This window comes from Hydra vulgaris, chromosome 09 (genome assembly GCF_038396675.1).
Source record: "Hydra vulgaris chromosome 09, alternate assembly HydraT2T_AEP".
Lineage (NCBI taxonomy): Eukaryota > Metazoa > Cnidaria > Hydrozoa > Anthoathecata > Hydridae > Hydra > Hydra vulgaris.
In genome coordinates, this window is record NC_088928.1 from 46,359,952 (window position 1) to 46,379,983 (window position 20,032).

Consider the following 20,032-nt stretch of genomic DNA (forward strand, 5'->3'; position numbering starts at 1 on the left):
TTTTGCCCAATTTATTTTCCCATTTATATTTTTTACTAGTCAGTTTTTTAATTTTTTAACATTATTTTGTAAAAAAATTATAAATTCTTTTATAATAAATATAAAATACAATAAAAATTCTTTTTAAAAATGTTTTTCTTTTTTTGATCCCTTTTTCGAAAATAAAATTGTACTAAGGTTATAAATAAATTTTGAAAAAAAAATGAGTGGTCTTTAATTTTTGGCCACCGCTGTATATATATATTTCAAAAAGTATTAAAATTTTTTTACACATGTATTTATACACATTTGTAATACCAAAAACTAAGTGTATATCAGTTCATTATTTTAATTAGAAAGAGTTTAGATATATATATATATATATCTAAACTCTTTAGATATATATATAGTATAGAGTTTATATATATATATATATATATATATATATATATATATATATATATATATATATATATATATATATATATATACACACATTTGTAATACCAAAAACTAAATTTATATCAGCTCATTATTTTAATTAGAAAGAGTTTAGATTTCAAAGTAAAAAGTAGAACATCAAGTTTTTTATACACTCATATGTTTATATTTACTTCATAAAATAAAAGTCCAAGAAATAGTTATCTAACTAAAGATGATTAAATAATAGTTTGCAACTAATTTTATTTAATGAAGTTTACGATGTCTTTCTTACTAGAATTATTGGACATTAATTCTCTGCTAGCAACTTGACCTTGAATGTAAGTATTTCTTCTGGCCTGACCAAAGACATTGCAAGCACTTTCAGATGTCATTTTTACACATCTTTTAACAGATTGTGTATGGGAAGGCCACATTGTTACTTTCATTGGAGTGTTGATAAATTCATTAACTGCTTCAGTTGATAAATGACATGTTAGAGGTGGTTCAGTAATATCACTCCAGTCTATAAGTTCAGACAAACAGGTTGCTTCCATAATGATGGCAGGAGTCTTTCGAATCCTAAAAGATCTATCTCCAAATTGAAGTGCCTCATTCCCTGCTCCTCTTATTTTAACTATTTTATCAACTGCTTCTTTTCGCTCATCTTCAATTTGACTACAGAGCATACTTTGCAAAACTGATTCAGGGTGAGCATACCATGCTGATCGTTTGAAAGTGGTCAATTACCTCCTGAGTTTGATTTTTTAGTAATTGCATATGTTTAAGTAAGTTTATTGGTCCTTCCACCCAGCGCGAATTTGCTTTAATGCTAAACCAGTTGGGAATATAGACACCTACTATGTACTCAACAATCATTTTCAATCTATTTAAAAGGTCACCTGTTAACCCATGTTTGGATACCTAGATTCTGCAAAACCTTAAAGCAGTAGTTAGCCATCTACTATGACAAACAGGACCATTTTCTAGTAATGCAAGTCTCTTAGGCAGAACTCCAGTTTTAATAGATGTCACAATTTGGTACGCATAGCTCTGATCAGTGCTTAGATGTTTGATAATGTCAGGACTAACGTAGATAAACGGAGAGTTTCCACACACTTTTAAAAATTCTGGGTTGATTTCAAGGTTGGTAGCATCATTAAACATCTTACCCAGCGGTCCTGACCAAAGATTGCTAGCTTTAGTAGGACCATCAAGAAACTTAATAAGACTTCTTAACCCTAGTTCCCCAGTGTGCAGATCACATACAATCCATACAATATTTTTATTAAGTTTTTTTTCAACCCATTGTATTACTCCTCCTGCCCACCCAGTATTTAAATTAGTACCATCACAACCTATAGCTTCCAATGTCAAATGTAAACATCTTCCTTTAAGCCATTCGATTAAATGATCAGCAATAATCTCTGCAGGTTTTTTTAAATCTGACTCTTCAGGAACAAAATGAAATAGTTAATTTCCACCAGGTTCACTGCACACAGTATAATGTTCTTCTTTTATTAAACCTGGGAATTTTCTCCCTTCAACATCAAAAAAAATTTTAGTTCATCTTTTCTACCATCAAAAAAAATACAACTCAAACCATTATTGTTAAGTTCATTTTGGAGTTTTAAGGTCAACTCTTTTCCAATTTTTTCTTGAGCTTGCTTTACTTTGTTGTGGTCAATAATTACGCTAGTGTTTCCTTTAATGATAATTTTAGCATCAATAAGGGCAGCAGTTGCTATTTCTGCAGTTTCTCTTAAACCTGTATGATGCCTTAAGCTTGCTAATGCTATATTTTTTATATTCATTGTGTTATATAATACACTTTTTTCTTTCACTTTTTTCATTTTTGAAATATTAATTTTTATTTTATCATTTGTATCTTCACAGACTTCGTCTGAGTCACTCTTGGGGGAAAAAAAATCATTTTCTTGATTAACAATCTCCTGGTCTGTTTTTTATTTTTTTATTTGTGAAACCTGATTTTCTATTGACAATTGTTTATTTTTTTTATTTTGTTTTCGAGTTTCAATATGATCAATGCCAGCTATTTGAAGGATAGCTTTGGTTCCAACTTTTTCTCTTTGATATCTAACAAAGTTCAACTCAAGAAGAGGATTTTTTTTTTATTTTTTACAAGTACATACAATGTGAGCTTTTCTGTCACAGTTTTCTTCACAATTATTCTCTAAGCAAAAAAGTATTTTACAATTGCATGTAAACAAATCAAAAAGTTTATCAAGTTTTTCCATAAATCTATTTCTAATTGGTGAGGCTACATTACTAACTTTAACAGCCAATAACCACAAATCTTTTACTTTACATTTGATTTTTCTTTCAGAATTAATAACTGGATTTATAAATTGAGAATTAGCTTTTTTCCGCTGTAACAAAATTCCTGGAATAATATCTTTTACAAGCTGATCTACAGTATAGTTTCTGTAATTTTTTTCACTAATCTCCCTTAAATATAGGCCATACTTGAGAATATCTCTGGAAGTTGGGAGTTCTGATGGAAGAAACTCTGAACTCTTTCCAATCAAATTACTAAGTTGACAAGCTGATTTACTTCTGGTTTTGGTGGTATATGACATTTATTTATATATATATTTTTTTTTAAATTCAAAAAATTGTTTATGCTCTAAAAATACTTTACTTTATCTTCAAATAAAAAAATAAGACGGGGGCGTTTTACTAATACAGTAATACTTTTTAAAAACATTGAGCCATCTTTCTGTAAAATAAATTAATTTTATTTATATAAACTTTTATTATATAAATAAATATATACATAAACAATTTTTCGAAAGTTTATATATATATATATATATATATATACACACACACAAATTTTTGAAAGGTATTAAAATTTAATAACAAACAAAAAATCTACAATTTATAATGCTTTATAAATAAAATGTAAGACACACAGTTCATCATTCCTACATAATCTAAAAATAATATAAACATTGCGAAAAGGAGAGTGTGTATTTAAAACATAATTGTTGTTTACACGTTGTTTGTTAAACTAAATTTTGAAATGCAGGATTTTGCGAACGAAGTTAAATCTTAGTTTACTTCATGGTTTGGTAAATAAATGCGATCTTCTTCGGAGATTACGGCAACCTTCAGTTTCAAGAATAAAAAGTCCAATAAAATTATAGTTTAAGGGTGAAAAAAAGTAGCTTAAAAGATTTTTTTTTCCAAATAAAATTTATTTTCATGTTTTGCATACTCATTTACAAAAAAAAAATACTAGCCATCATCAAATTTCAAAAAAAAGTGAAAATCAACACACCCTAATAGGTATATCTTAATATGGATGTTTTAATAAGGCAAAAGTTCATTTTTATCAGCAAAAAGTTGTTAAATTATGATGATGATGGCGATGATGATGATGATGATGACGATGATGATGATGATGATGATGATGATGATGATGATGATGATGATGATGATGATGATGATGATGATGATGATGATGATGATGATGATGATGATGATGATGATGATGATGATGATGATGATGATGATGATGATGATGATGATGATGATGATGATGATGATATAGAAACATTTATATAATTATATTTCTACTTTACAGTTTATAAAAAAATTAATAACAAATATGGACGTAGTTGTTGTTGGATCCTGTAATGCGGATCTTTTCAGGTGAGTAATTCATTTTTTATGAAACATAATTACAGTGCTTTTTCAAATATCAGTAAGTAAGTTATTGTTTTAATGTTAAAGTGATGACAATTTTTAAACAAAATAACTTTTAAAAATAATGTACAACTCATTTGGATACCTAATGTTTAGAAGTGTTATGCCAATCAATAGTTATAGATATTTTAAAATGGATTGTTTTTTCTCAAATTACATTGCAATACTAATGTAGTGGTAGATTGGTAAGCAAGAAATAATTAGTTCAATTTCCACCACATAGCTGGCAGTACAGTGCTCAACTTGTTACTTGCAGCAGCATTGAAGTATTGAAGTATTGGTCTTTGTTTTGAAGCCATAAGGTTGTAAGAGGGTTTTAACAACAATTTAAAATAAATAGTAATAGTGAATTTAAAAAAAAATAATTAGTAGCTTCCTTGATGGTGTGGTCGCCTCAGCTTTGTGGAATGGAATAAATGCGGTAGTGGTGTAGTGGTAAGAGCGCTCGCTTTGTAAGCGAGAGGTTCGGAGTTCGACTCCCACCACGTCCCTGGAAGTACCGCGCTCAACTTAGTTTCTCCGCGCAGCGGCCTTGCTCGGCAAGGTTTGTGTTTCGGAGTTAAAGAGTTGAGAGAGGGTTGCACCACGAATAATAACTAAAAAAAAAAAAAAAAAAATGCGGTAGTGGTGTAGTGGTAAGAGCGCTCGCTTTGTAAGCGAGAGGTTCGGAGTTCGACTCCCACCACGTCCCTGGAAGTACCGCGCTCAACTTAGTTTCTCCGCGCAGCGGCCTTGCTCGGCAAGGTTTGTGTTTCGGAGTTAAAGAGTTGAGAGAGGGTTGCACCACGAATAATAACTAAAAAAAAAAAAAAAAAAAAAAAAAACACAAAAAAATGAGTAGCCTCCTCGACTGTAGTGGCCCCCCTCGGGCCTTGGGGAGGTGAATAATCTAAAAAAAAAAAAAAAAAAAAGTAAAAAACTTAACAAAACCTTTAATAAATTGATAATTCTACTTTAAGGTTATCTTTGAAAAATTTAGAAGTTCAAGATTATTAAACCAAATCACACATTTTTCAATTTTTATATTATAGAGATTTACCACATAATGTTTACTATCAAAAGTTTAACGCTTTTAGCAATCATCAGGTAAACTCTTTAACACCCTAGAAAAAGTGTATTTGGCCTTTCAGAAGATGAATGGGAGAAATAATAGACTAATCACAAACGCTTTTTCACAAATAAAAAATTGAATAATTCAACTGCCTTTTCCAAATACATATAGCAAATAAAAGAAAACCTCAAAATAATACCTAAATTAACCTGGATAATAATTAAATATACATTATAATAGATATAATTATAATAATTATATCTATTATAATAGATAATAATTAGGAATAGTACCAGGATTGGTACCTATTGGGCTCTCTTTGAGACACATCTGAGGGGGATAACCAACCATTGTTCATTATTCCTGACAAAATGTCTGGCATCTGATTTCAATGAAGGATTTGTTTTATGGGGTAAAAAAAACTTTAGATGGTTGTATCCAGACAACTTGTAGTTTGACTAGTCATAATTTTTAAAAACTAGTTTATAATTTTTGACAAATTAAAACAGCATCTTTCTATTTAAACTGAATTTTATTTGTTATATGAATGTACAGAACTGTTAAGTTAACCAATCTTCTAAACCAATTTCTACAAATATAGCTATATTTGTGGAAATTTTTAACAACCGATTTGCAGTCAGCTTTGTTTGCTTTTAGTTTTGTTACCTGCATATATTATAAATAGTATTGGTCACTAGGTTTTGGGTCAAATATATTTGATCAAATACAAATATGTTAATTCTAGATTCCCAAATACAAATACAAATATATATGTAATCAGCACTTTTCAAATACAAATACTTGTATTTTGTTTAAAAAAATATATAAATATTTTTTAAAGACAGCACTGATAAACTGGCATACTAAATAGAAAATAAAAGCAACTCTTTTAACAAATCATCATGAATCTCTTGGTTTTTTCCAAAAACGCCAGTCAATATAGTTTATGGAACTACAAATACACCTCAATCAAACTCAAATAATTTAAAAAATTTTTTAAGTACAATACAAATACAAATATAGCAGTTAGCCTATTATTATCAAATACAAATACAGTAGGTAGAATCTAGTCTAAATAACAATGGAAAATATTCTATGGAATATAGGCTTTAATTTAGTGTTGTACAGTCACTATTTCTTTTAGTTATGTTGAGCGTTTTCCAAAAGTGGGTGAAACATTGTGTGGAGAAAAGTTTGTCATAGGTTGTGGAGGAAAAGGAGCTAATCAATGTGTTATGTCTGCTAAACTTGGTGCAAAAGCTGCAATGATTGGTTGTGTAAGACAATATATTTTTCTAAGATGATTGTCTGTCTATTATTTGTATTTTGCCTTTATTTTTTTTCATAAACATTACTATTTTGAAAAATAAGTTAAAAATGTTTACTGAACTAATTTTAACTAAATTTTGAGTATTTTCTACAAAATGATTGGTCTGTACTTTATTAGTTTTTTGAAGTTTATATCTATATTTAGGAGTTTTATTTATATTACAAAGCTTACATCTTTATGAATATTTAAATAATATTTTATGGGTATCAGTATGTTTTATAGAATTACATAATGCAGATGATAATCATAATAGTTGTTGATGCTTCAGGTTGGTGATGATGTGTTTGGAGAAATGTTTTTAAAAGCATTTAGCACTGCTGGTGTTGATATAAGTATGGTTGATTTATTGTTTTTATTTTTTTAAAGTCTTTTTATTATGTATAATAATATATTTAAATGAGAGAATGTTTTGTTTTAGCAAATTTGAAAACAGTTTTATCTGCCACCACAGGTGTTGCTACTATTACTGTTAATGAAAAAGGTTTGTTTAATCTATAAGCATACAAGTTTTCATAAGTAATAATTTACTTTTGCTTTTTCTTTTGCAATGCAGAATCTCTCTTATTCACAATTCAAATTTTTATCATGTAATACAGCACAAATTTTCTAATTCGAAATTCTCCAATTATTATTTTTTTAAAGTATCTGGTTTAAAGTATCCTATAACTATACAATATTTTCTAAAATGTTTGGTGAGCTTATAACTATACAATATTTTCTAATATATATATATATATATATATATATATATATATATATATATATATATATATATATATATATATATATATATATATATATATATATATGCTTCAGCAGAAGCAAATAAGTGCAGAAGCTACAAATAGCCCATCTAAAATAAACTTAACAGGCCACGGGGGTTGCCAGCAAGATAGTCTTGCACAGATTTATTCGAGAAAATTAAATTATTATGTTTGGATGATAATTTTTGTCATTTCCACTGAACTTTTATTTTGTTGCTTCTTTATTCTAGTAATTGTTTTTGTTTTTTTAGCGATAAAAAGGTAGAAAATAGGCTTTTAAAAAAGTATTTTTTAATTTAATTAATTTTTATATTATTATTTTTATATTCATTTAATATTTAGTAGTTATTAATTAAATAAATACATGATGATATAGAAGTTTTATAACAGTCAATTGTTTTAATAAAACAACAATGAAAAAATACTGTTATACAATATAACCATGGAGTTAGCGAGGAATATATTTTTTACCTTTTCTTTGGCGATATTGGGAATATTTATTGCTATTGTTATACTAAATATTGGGAATTTTTATTGGTTGTTGACAAGCGTTGTTGTTCGGCTGCAACAAATGTTTGAAGAGAGATGTAACCACAAACCCAAGCTCATTATTTGCCAACACCATGTGCTGGATCGCATCCTTTGTGTTGTAATGTACAATGAGTTCAATGGGTTGACTAAATCACCAAACATTGAGTACTTCTTTGTGAAGGATTTGATAAGCAATCATGATAAATTGTAATCAGCTTTCAACAACAGTAAAAATAAGATTAAGGGAACAGGCAGCTGGAGAGGCGACATGAAGTTTCTTTACCATCTCACTTATGTTGTTTGTCACCATACTGAGATGAATGAGATACTTTTCATAAAATTTCAACAGATCCCAAACATCAGCAATGCACGCTGGAACTCTTGAGCCATTCTTGCCCTTGCGTTTATTCTAATGCCTGAAACCTGTAACAGGCTACGTAAAATCTGTTCATTCATTTCCTAATCATGGGCTAACCATTGGTTTATCAGTCAATTGTTCCGTGCTGAAGATTTCGATGAACTACCTGCAATGCTGAATGACTATTCAGAAGGTCTCAGATGTTTGCAAAACCACTGCAAAACATGCAAATCTCCAATCAACATTGCCCAAAGCAATCAGTGCTGTGAGTGTGCGATCAAAGTTTTTCAAGACCTGTATGATTCCTGCTGCAACAAGGACAACCTCCCACTAAGATTTATTCTGTCCAATGACATTATCGAAAATAATTGACTTCCTTGTGTGTTTGATGACCCTATTAAATGTTTGTATATATGTGACTCTGAAGCTTGTGTTTAATCGTGTAACTGCTTAATGGGACCTCAAAAATTAGGCAAAAAAGCTAATAAATAAAATCTTTTAAATCATTTTGTGCATGACACTTTTTTATCAAATCACCTTGAAAGTAAGATTTTATCTAATTTTTAATGAAAGCTCATCCAAATATGATAAAGAGAAATGAGGTTGTGAAAAAGTCAACACCCTAATGAGGAGTTGTTTGACAATGTTTTTAAACTAAACTTTATACTAAAATTGATATTAAAGCTTAAAATTAATCTCAAACAAATATTTGAATGATTCAATGTTAATGTTAATTTTTTTTGTTACATAGAGTTTTTAATTCATAATATATTAGATAATTACATAATAAACTAGTGAATTATGGTAAAAAATTAAATAACTCTTATTACATGGTATTATTGATCTAAATTTAAATGTACTGATAAAACAAGTATTTTGTTCCTACATACTAGGGTTGTTTGCCAGAAACAAAAACTTATGAAAATTTCGCATTTTTATCTTCCAAATTTTAAGTTGCTATTGCAGAAGTTGTACATGCGCAAATTCACCTTCCGGAATAGATTATACGAAAAAAATAATAATAATTCCAAAATAACCCTTTATGAAAAGAAACTTGTAAAACAAATCATTTCGAAAAAATACCTGCGAAACAGTTCCTTAAGGAAGGAGCGTTTTGAAATGTGCGCTTACGGAAAAGACTCGAAAGCATTCATTAAACTGTTATACAAAAAAATGTTATTATTTATTATTTTAATACAATAGTATTGTTAAATGATTCTTCAATAGTTTATACATACATATCTGATATATATATATATATATATATATATATATATATATATATATATATATATATATACACAGTGACCTAGAAAGGTTAAGAAAGTTAGGATAGAGGAGGGGGAGGGGCTGAAACAGAAATTAAGGGGGTCTAATGCAGCTAAAATTTAAATAAAAAAAACTGAAACTTTGAGTTAGTTTTGAGGGAAAGGACAATGCTCCCTTCGCCATGTCTCTTTGCCAGTGTTTATATATATTTATATTTATCAAGTACCAACTTTAGTTTACTTCTGACTTTCGGTTGTTTATTACCTTTGGCTTAGCAGAAATGGAGGTTTACTATTTATATATTTTATATATTCTCATATATAAAAACTTAGTAAACTATTTGGTTCCATTACAAAGTTTAATTGAACTTTAAGTGTTGTTTAGCCATTGTCAGTTCTTACTGAATCTTGCAATTAATTTATCACTATCTTTCAGACTAGCTACAGCCCTGAAACTTTCAGCGCTTGTATAATCCTGGTGAGCGTTTATGTTAAAATTGTTTTTAAGGGTGAAGACAAGGGGAAGGGTTGTATTGTACATGCCCACTTTTTTGCTACAAAATCTTGCAACTAATTTTTTACTGCTCTCCAAAACAGCTAGAGCTTTGCAACTTTTAGCATTTAAAAAAGCGAAAGCACATTTAACTAACTAAACATAAAATTATTCTATTTAAAAACAAGTAGGAGCTTTTTTTATAAGTGAGGCATCTTATTATATGATTAAGTTTTAGCATTTATCACTTAAATTATATATATTTTTTTTATTTCAGCCAAGTTATTGTTTCTCGATTACACAATTGCATTCGTATGTTAACGTTGTTTAAGTTATCTTCATTATTTAATTCTTATTCATTAATGGCGTTCTAAAAAGTATATTTTATGAAAGTCTAGGTTTATTTATAAAAGTTTACAAATGAATCTTATCAATGTCATATAATAATTAGGTATTTAATTACGTAGTTAATTATAGGTATTTCATTCATAAAACGTAATTAAATATATTTATTATACCGCGTTTCGTAAGTTTTTTTCCGTTAAGAACTGTTTCGCAAGTTGCGTTGCAAAAGAGTTTTCAAAATAAATTTAGTTTTTTATCATTATTTAAAAAAATAAAACCTTAAAATGTTCATTTGTTGCAATACTGAAAATAAAATTTTATTATGAACATTTTGGTATATAGAAATTTTATTTTTTACAATTATATCTGTTTGGCCAACAAACTTTCTTTATAGACTTCAAAATGTTGTTTAATGAATAAGATCGTTTTGCAAGTGCGACTTCCGTAAGCGCTACTTTCGTATGTAGCAAAATAGTTTTATTTCATAATTCAACTTGTGAAAGGCTACATTTCGTAAGAAGCATTTGCGAAATGAACATTGACTTTTTTTTTTTTTTTTTTTCATAAAATTTGATACAAATAAAAATTCCTGATTCTCAATATCCTTCCGAAAGAATTTTATTTTTCCGTAATTGTGCAAAATCTTCCAGTTAACAACTCTGCTACACACTAAAACAAAAGTAGAAAAAACTTAAGAGTGTATTAGGGTGGTGCTAAAAACAACTTATTTTAAAAATGTCAGCTGACAACCCCTAAATGTGTTTTATATAATAGAATAATACTGGATTTAAAAAATTTTTGAATAAAAAATATTTTTACGGGTGCCACAAGGCCCTTATACATCAAACAGGTTCCTAATATTATAAAAAAAAAAGTTTTTCAAAAGTATGTCATGTTGGGTCTCAAAGAAGCAAAATTTTATAAAAATTTCAAAAATAACAATTATTTTTTAAAAAAAAAATTGTTATTTTGTAGTTTATTGCAAAAAAAATGACCTTTTATACTAAAAATGAAAAAAGTTTATTTTTTTTAATTATAATTTCAAAAAAATCTTAAATAATAGTTTTTTTATAAAATAATTGTTATTTTAATAATTTTTATAAATTTTTGCTTCTTTTAAATAATAAAAAATTAAAGCAAAATCAGGCCTTGTGATGAAGTGTGACCAATCGCTCCGCGCGGAAACACGCCCGTAACGGTCACGTGAAACACGCCCGTAAACGGTCTTTCGAGAGAGACAAGTAACGCTCACTAGTTTCGTTACGAGAGTAAAAAATTACTCTCGTCTGAAGAACTTGCGAGGGAGAAAATTATAAGGTGATTTTTTAGAAAATATTTTTAGTAAAAATTTTGAACTTACAATAAACAATTCGTATAACAAATATATTTGTTACATAACTTTGGAAACTTTTGGAAGCATGCTTACAAACAACAAAATAAAAAATATATCACTATTTTCACAAATGCATTTCTCAAAATTACATCAGAATATAAGTTATTTATATATTATATTTGTATAAGTATATATTATATTTTTATATACTTACACTAATATATATTATATTGGTATAAGTCTATTATATATTTATTAAGTACGTAATCAAGTATATAAAAAATTATTCGCTTGATAATAATTAAATCGCGCATTCAGTTTAAATTAGAAAGCAGTTTTCTGTTTTGTACAAGCAATGGATGGACAGTTATGAAGTCATTACTGCTAACAGATAGAATGGAATGTTTACTATTTTCAAAATGTTTTGTCCCAATGAGAATAGAAAATTTAAATTAAAAATTAAAACTTAATTGAATTTTGAAAAATCAAAAGTTTTAATCCACAAGATTTTGTGAAAATGTAAGATTCTTTTGCTTTATTTTTTTTTAATTTTTCACATCTTTTTTAAATGAAAGAAATATTCTTAATCTTTTTATTTTTTATTTTTAACTATTATTTACTTTAAATTAAATTAAAAACGTTTCTGTGGTTTAGAATGTCCGCAATCAAGCATGTTGATTCAACTCCAATAGCCTATTGAATAGGAAATAGTGATGTGCCATCGGCTAATGCCGATTGTGGCTAATAATAGGTTTAATGTATTTATTTAAGGGTGTCATAATAATATTAAGGGTTTAAATTACATATTTAATATGTTCCTATTCATCAGAAAAGATTCGACCTACTAGCCTATGCTATTGGTAACCAGCAACTGATTAATCGGCTAAACCATCGGCCGATGGCATCGGTTGATTAATCGGCATTGGCCGATGCATCGGTATTGACTATTAAGCCAAACTAAACAGGTGCATAGGCATACCTTACATATGCAAGTTGCATACCTAATATTAAGATATTACCTTTATATACATACATTAAACTCTAAAATTAGCCTTAATCGGCCTTTGCTGATGGCACATCACTAATAGGAAACAAAGTTATGTTGTCAACTTTTAGTAAATGGCGATATTTCATTGTTTTTATTCAATCTCAAATCTGTGGTAACATTTTTTCTGGTAGATAGACAAGTGCATTAACTAAAGCTTTTTTATCTGATTTCCCGGACTTCACATAGAAAAAAAAATTCAAACAAAAAATTGTCCACCCTTTCCCTTTTACACACTGGTACACTTTTGAGTGACTCCCTCCCCATATTTGCTTACTTTTTTTATGGATGATCACATGGCTACCCATTACAAACTCAGAATATCGCTCTCAAAGACTTGATGTCGAGCATGCATAATCAAGCTCATTAATAACGTGTTTCAGTTTTACACGCGCAAAATATCACGCTGGGCGATTTTATTCATCACATGCACTGCAAAATAACAATTTAAAAATAGAATTCAAGAGAATCGAAAAAATCTACATTATTTAAGTTAAAGTTATAGAGATTTAACTACATTTTTTTTTTAAATATAAATTTTATTTAATAAACTAATTATATTACTAAAAATATTAAATATTACAATTTAAAAAGTTTAAAATAATTACATTTTTGTCTATTATAATCAAATAAAATAATTTTTTTAATATTTCACTACTATTATAGCTGCCGACAGCAACTATTAAATCAAAAGTTGTTAAATAACAACTTTTGACTTAGTTGTTGCTGTCAGTCACTTAATAATATTAAGTCACCTTGAAAAAGTTTTGACAAAAAAGTCCAACAAAATTCTATTAGTACTTTTGTTGGACTTGGTTTTGTTTGGTAAGTTATTAATAATTTATAGGTTTAATTTCATTGTTTGTTTTTTTACATATTAGAAATAGCATTTATAAAGTTTGTACAGCTTTATAAAAAAGTCTTTATTATAGGTGAGAATAGCATTGTGATAACCAAAGGAGCAAACAATTGTATTTCAACCAATCAAGTTGAAGCTTCTATAGATACCATAGTAAAAGCTAAAGTGGCTCTTTTTCAACTTGAAGTTGATTTGGCAACAACACTATATGCTTTAAAGATTGCATATGAAAACGGAGGTTATATTTTAAATTAAAATATGAAGTATATATAATGAGTTATATTATGTATAAAATGTAAGTATTTATATATATATACTATATATATACTATTTATATATATACTATACTATAATAATTTTTATAATGTAAGTTAATGTATTATAACATTTTTATATTAGTTGTTATTATAAAAGTTGTTATGAGACATGCGCTATAAACCATAAGCTCATCATTGTAAAACTTGCTCACATTGCTGCAGTGTAACAGCCACAGAAAATGATTTGCTGTGGTAATTGACTTCTCTTTAAAACTGACAATTGTTCACAAAGTTCTTCTTTTTAACCTTTTTCAAATTAAAAAATTACTTTGTAATTTAATTGTACTTAATCTATTTGTTTGTATTCTTCCTTTTTCTTAATTTATTACTTTGTACTCTTCCTTTTTTTTTTTTTTTTTTTTTTTCTCCTGTGTTTTTTTAATTATGGCTGATGGTTCAGTTATAAATCAATTTAGCCTGGTCTAAAGTTGTAATCAGGGTTGTTTGTGTGGTTATCTGAAAAGATTTTTATTAGTGTTAAAACAATATACGTCTTTTTTTTTTAAGGTTGCTAGTAACCTTAACAAACTTCCTATAGGAAATATTTACTATAAGGTAGCAAAGTAAGGTAATATCAAAAGATATTCAAAAATCATAAAAGTTTATGTAGAGTTTTTATGATCAATTTATTTGTGCTTAAAATTAAACTCTATTTAGATACCTTGTTTTCTAAACACTTTCAAATTAACCTTAGCAACTAAGTTGACTGTTTATAGTAACCTGTAAGATCAATGATATTCCTCTTATATTCCTTAATCAGAAGTTTATAATGTTATTAGTATTGTCACACACATAATGTGGATGTATATAAGTAACATAAATTGAATAATATGCTCATTTAATTATTAAATAGTTTTAGTATCTTAAAAGTGATCATTAAAATATGTAACAATGATAATGGGCAACATGCAAATCCGGATATTTAAAAGGAAGTGTTGTTTTAGAGGCAATTGACACTTATGTAAAAAAGCATAATGTTGAAAACCCAGCGTGCTTGTAAAAAATTAATTGTAAGTTGATTAGATTAGCAATTCTAGAGAAATTGTTTTTCAAACTAAAACAATTTGTTGAGAAATCTTGTTTATACACAAAAAATAAAAACACGAATTACTAAAATATCACAAAGACTCAATATTTTCAAGGAATGTAACTGTTGTAATCTTCTTCTTAAGCTGTCTTTTAGTAATTAGGCCTTTCTTTCATTTCAGTCATCAAAAATATTATTTTAGATCCATTGTTAAATTTGATGACAGCAGAAAAACTCACATGCTTAACAGACTCTAACTTACAATGGTAAAAAGTACGAAAGGTTCATTAATAACAGCATCTTTAAATACAATGTGTTACCATCTCCAAGAAACTTACTGTAAACTAATCCATGAAATGAAATCAGTTTTCTAAATACTTCAATTGCTCCTGCTGGCTTTATCAGGTCCTGAAGATTTAGTTAATTTTACCGAGATTTTAAAGAGATAGCTTTTCATTTGTGTTAGTATTTTTTCCTCAGCTTTCCCAAATATTACATGCTTTACAGTGCTTTACAGTGCTTTGACAGTTCATGAATATCTATATGTTTATTACCACTGTGAGATGTTACTACTCCATTCAATGATGAATGTTTTATCTTTTTTGTTGTGTTCTGGCAATGGGTTCTGTACAGTGTAAATAGTTTTACACATAAATAGTCTTATTCAACTTGACTGATAAGAAATTAATTTTTTCGCAGCGCATGCCTTACTTATAACTTTATATGCTTCCATAAATTCTTGATTGAATGCATAATGAGCTGAATCAGCAACTCAAATATGTTCATTATTATTGAAAATGTTTAATATTTTTCTATCCTAAAAACCACAGGTGCAGATCTTATTTACTTGTATCACTTTTTTTTATGTATTTTTTTATTTTTATCTAGTTTTTTTTTTTACCACGTATTTTTTTATTTGCTGTTGGATTTGATGTAAAGAAACTATTAAACACACAGCTTTTATGTTAAACGTTTGAATAAATTAACATCCCCTGCCTGAGAAGATTTGTTTTCATAAAACTTCATTTTTTAAGCAAATCTTGAGAGATTTTAAATTCAGATTTAGATTTAATCCCTTTTTTGTTCATACATACATATACATATATATATATATATATATATATATATATATATATATATATATATATATATATATATATATATATATATATATATATATATATATATATATATATATATATAAAGAATATAGTGTAATAATTTGTTATCTAAACACTCTATGATATATATACAAATTAACGTATGTGTGTGTGACGCTAGAGGTGTTATCTAAACACATTCATAGTTATATATGTTTATGCATATATATATATATATATATATATATATATATATATATATATATAAATATATATATATATATATATATATATGTATGTATATGTGTGTGCATGTATGGATATATGTACACAGAAAGAAAGAGTATTTATTTAATTAAAATTATTTTTTAGTTACAACTATTTTTAATCCTGCTCCTGCATTGAAAGAATTACCAAATGAGTTCTTGATGTATTCATCTATATTATGTTGTAATGAAACTGAGGTGAGGTTTTCTATACTATATCCTTTATGATAAAAGTTTTGTGGACTATGTCATTTACATGTATTATATACACAAATATGTTTATGGCTTTAGGTGCTTTGGAATTTGTCTATGTTAACAATTATGTCTAATGACAGTGCTATTCAAAAAAAAACCTATTTCCCTCACATCTATTTATTTCTCTCTATAATAGAATGCTCTAAAAATTGATAAAGATTTGAAAATCAAGAAACAATACTCTCAAAACTATAAAGATTCTAATTCAAAGTTAGTAACTTAAAGTTTGAAATGCCACAAAATTTGTAATTTTTCTTTTTTTTATGCTTTTACTATTTTAGTCATTTTTTATCTAAAAATGTTTAATAAAATTAATTTTCATGTCGTTAATTAAAGTGTTAATAAAATTATTAAAATAATGTTAAAGCTGTTCTGAAAATTGAAAACAATATTTAATCAAAATAAAAACCAATAAAAAAAGAAAATTCTTATAAAAGTTCTAAATTTTCAACTTAAAATGTGAAGAAAAAAAAGAAGGAAAGAAACGAGTTTGAACCAATATCAAAATTTTTTTGAGAGTTAACTAATTATCTAACTTGAGCTCCCTTCTGAATACAATCTTTTAAATCATGCTTCGGTCTTGAGATAACTTAAACAGCAACACATCCTAAAATGATCCCAAAACTCTACATCAAATCACCCAAAGTTTAGGGGTAATTCCACATTAAATCACCCAAAGTTTAGGAAATTTTGAACCATGGGTCCCCATATTTTTTTCAAACTTCTTTGGCTGTTGCATGTTAAAAAAAAAAGTTCACACAAAATGTTTATATTTCAATTTTAATATGAAAATAAACATTTATAATGCTTTTTTGATGCTGAATTCAATAAATATACTTTAAATACTGAAATATGTAGGGAACATACTTAAAAATTAATAAAACAGCTAGTTTATATTACCCAACTTTGAGGTCCAATATCTCAAAACACCCCTGTTTAATTTTTTGTTTTGTTTTGCTTTTATTTTTTATATTTTTAGTTACTTATAATCTTACTTGTCACTTAAAATCTCACTTAAAAAAGAACAGAAATATATAGAACTATAATTTCAAAGGTAAATCACCTTTTCAATAACTTATTTAAAAAAAACATATTTATTGAGTTCTAATCAAGTATTAAATTTGGTTTATAGACTCTTTAGAAAAAAATGACCAATTATGTTATATTTAAAGAGATCTTAAACCTCTGAGACATGTTGTTTTCATATTAAAGAGATAAAATAATTGTTTGGGCTAAAGTTTTTTGATTAAAGCAAAAGAATAAATGCGTTTTGTTGTTGGCCAAAAAGTCTTCATAATATGTGCGGCAATCTATAGACATGATAGTTTATTTAAGCGCGTTTTATTTCTAAGAGTTTTTATTATGATATTGACTTTTTTGTTTGTTTAAGAGATCGATAATGTAAACAAACAAAAAAAGTCAATGATTTTATGTACTAAAATCCTTAGTAATAAAATGCGCTTAAATAAATTATCAAGTCTGTAGATGGTGGCATATATTATGAAGACTTTTTGGCCTACAACAAAACGGACAAGGCGAGCTTCAACTAAAAGAAAAAAGTTTTTCTTGGTATGCATTTATTCTTTTTTTATAATTAAAAAAGTTTAGCCCCAAATTTTTTTTCTATCATTCTCTTTAATATGAACACAACATGTCTCAGAGGTTTGGGATCCCTTTAAGGTAGTCTTGCATAATTACATATAAAACTTAATGATTTTAACTACTAAAAACACATCCTGCTTTATTTTTTTATAAAAACTGACCAAGTGTGATATTTATTTATCAAATTTTGGCAATTATATAGTTCATAAAAAGTTCAGCTATAGAACCACATTAATTTGTAAAAATATTTTTGAGTTATAACAAATAAACAATTTGTTAAATAAAAATAAAAATATTGATAAAAATTAACAATATCTACCAGGTCAAAAGATCATGCTAAAGGAGGAATCTAAAAATGTTTGAACTATTTATACATTAAAAACTTTTTTCAAAGATGAATATATTTATTTGCTTTATAAAATACTTCCTTAATATGATTCATACCAAGTAAATTATCTTATTAAGATGTGTTCTTAATGACATCAGAGGCATGCAAAGGCCAATAAGACGTTATTGAAACATTAAACAATGATTAAAAAAAACAATATATCTTTACACTGTTGAATTGTTAAACTTAACAATATTATGTGAAAAATCTAAAAATGTTTGAAAGTGTATATTATATGGCAGTAAGCTTGTTGTGATCCATTCGATGCAATTACCAAGAAAATCACTAGCGAGTAGCTGTAAAATTTAAATATTTTATCATTAAAAGAATACCAAGCAAAGATGGCGGATTTTTAACAAAAAAGAATTGTTAGCTGTTTTTCCATTGTATAAAGGTCTTCCATAAAGATGTAGAAGTTTCTATTAAAATAATTTATGACTCGAGTGATTTATGTTGAACTATATCTGGAAAAAAATATTATGTAAGCATTGTAAAGAAAATAAATAAATAAAAAAAAATCCATTTGTGTAATTTAAAGGCACTATATGTATGATACAAAGAAAACAATCCTGAAATACAAATAAGCTACTCCAAATTTGCTTCATTTAGACTAAATTGGTGCATTTTGCCAAGTGCAATTGTTACACATTCTAGTTGTTAATTGTTGATGGAGCGTACTACTTTGAAAATTGTTTGCTCAGTAAAAAATAAAGAGTGTGCATGCATAACACTGTGAATGCTTGCACAGTCTTATGATTATCCTGATAAAGAACCGTTCACCACCTACTTGTATGTGAATTTTGGAGAATATGAAGATGGTTTTGTCGTACACCCAAAAATGTTTTTTACATCAATTATGATATAATATAAAGATAATGAATGTGTTCTAAAACATTTCTTATTGTTTTAAATCAGCTGGCATTACACAAAATGTAACCCTTGTGCACAAAATATATAAACTAATCTTATCCATACTAAGAACAAAATTTCTGGACCTCTCTAATTTACATTTATTCACTGATGGTTACTACAGGGCAGTAAAAAAGTGTAAAAGCTTTTACAATCTTGCGACCAACTTGCGAGTGGATTAGGTCTTAAAGCTGAATGAAACCTTTTTTTATGTTCTGCAGAAAGTCACCATGAGATGGAACTGCCAGTACTATAGTAAACTGCCAGTACTGTAAAAGGTTGGCAGCGTATAAAAAAAGTTTGAAATGACCAAACCAAAACCAAATTCTACTGTTTTATTCCAAACAAAAACATTGAAAAACTATCTGTTCCATAAGCTTGCTCTAGTTATTGTAGAAACTTTATGTTTGAAAAAGCAGAAATGAAAGAAATACTAGTAAAATGGCAAAAGTATTGTGAACTATTACAAATACAGTTAAAATAATTTATGCCTTCGATACCTTGTAAAACTTATATTTTTCAGTAATTTTTTAAATTACATTTAGTTATCTTTATTATATTTGCAAATATTTTTTAGTAGTTTCTTGAAAAATGGATATATTTTTGAAATTATTGTTATCTAATATCTAGGATATATTTTTGATATTTAATCTTTTTTTT

The 20,032-nt window shown here is 27.2% G+C and overlaps 1 protein-coding gene across 1 annotated transcript in view; it reads left to right on the forward strand.

Moving 5' to 3' along the window:
- Positions 1-3,943: 3,943 nt before the first annotated feature.
- Positions 3,944-20,032, forward strand: part of LOC100198684 (ribokinase) — a 30,894-nt gene continuing 14,805 nt past the window's right edge. Inside the window, exons 1-6 of the mRNA XM_065805874.1 lie at positions 3,944-4,077; positions 6,327-6,459; positions 6,781-6,844; positions 6,931-6,993; positions 13,582-13,746; positions 16,325-16,416. Coding sequence (XP_065661946.1) covers positions 4,034-4,077; positions 6,327-6,459; positions 6,781-6,844; positions 6,931-6,993; positions 13,582-13,746; positions 16,325-16,416 — 561 coding nt within the window. The 5' untranslated portion in view covers positions 3,944-4,033. The remainder of the gene's footprint in view (positions 4,078-6,326; positions 6,460-6,780; positions 6,845-6,930; positions 6,994-13,581; positions 13,747-16,324; positions 16,417-20,032) is intronic.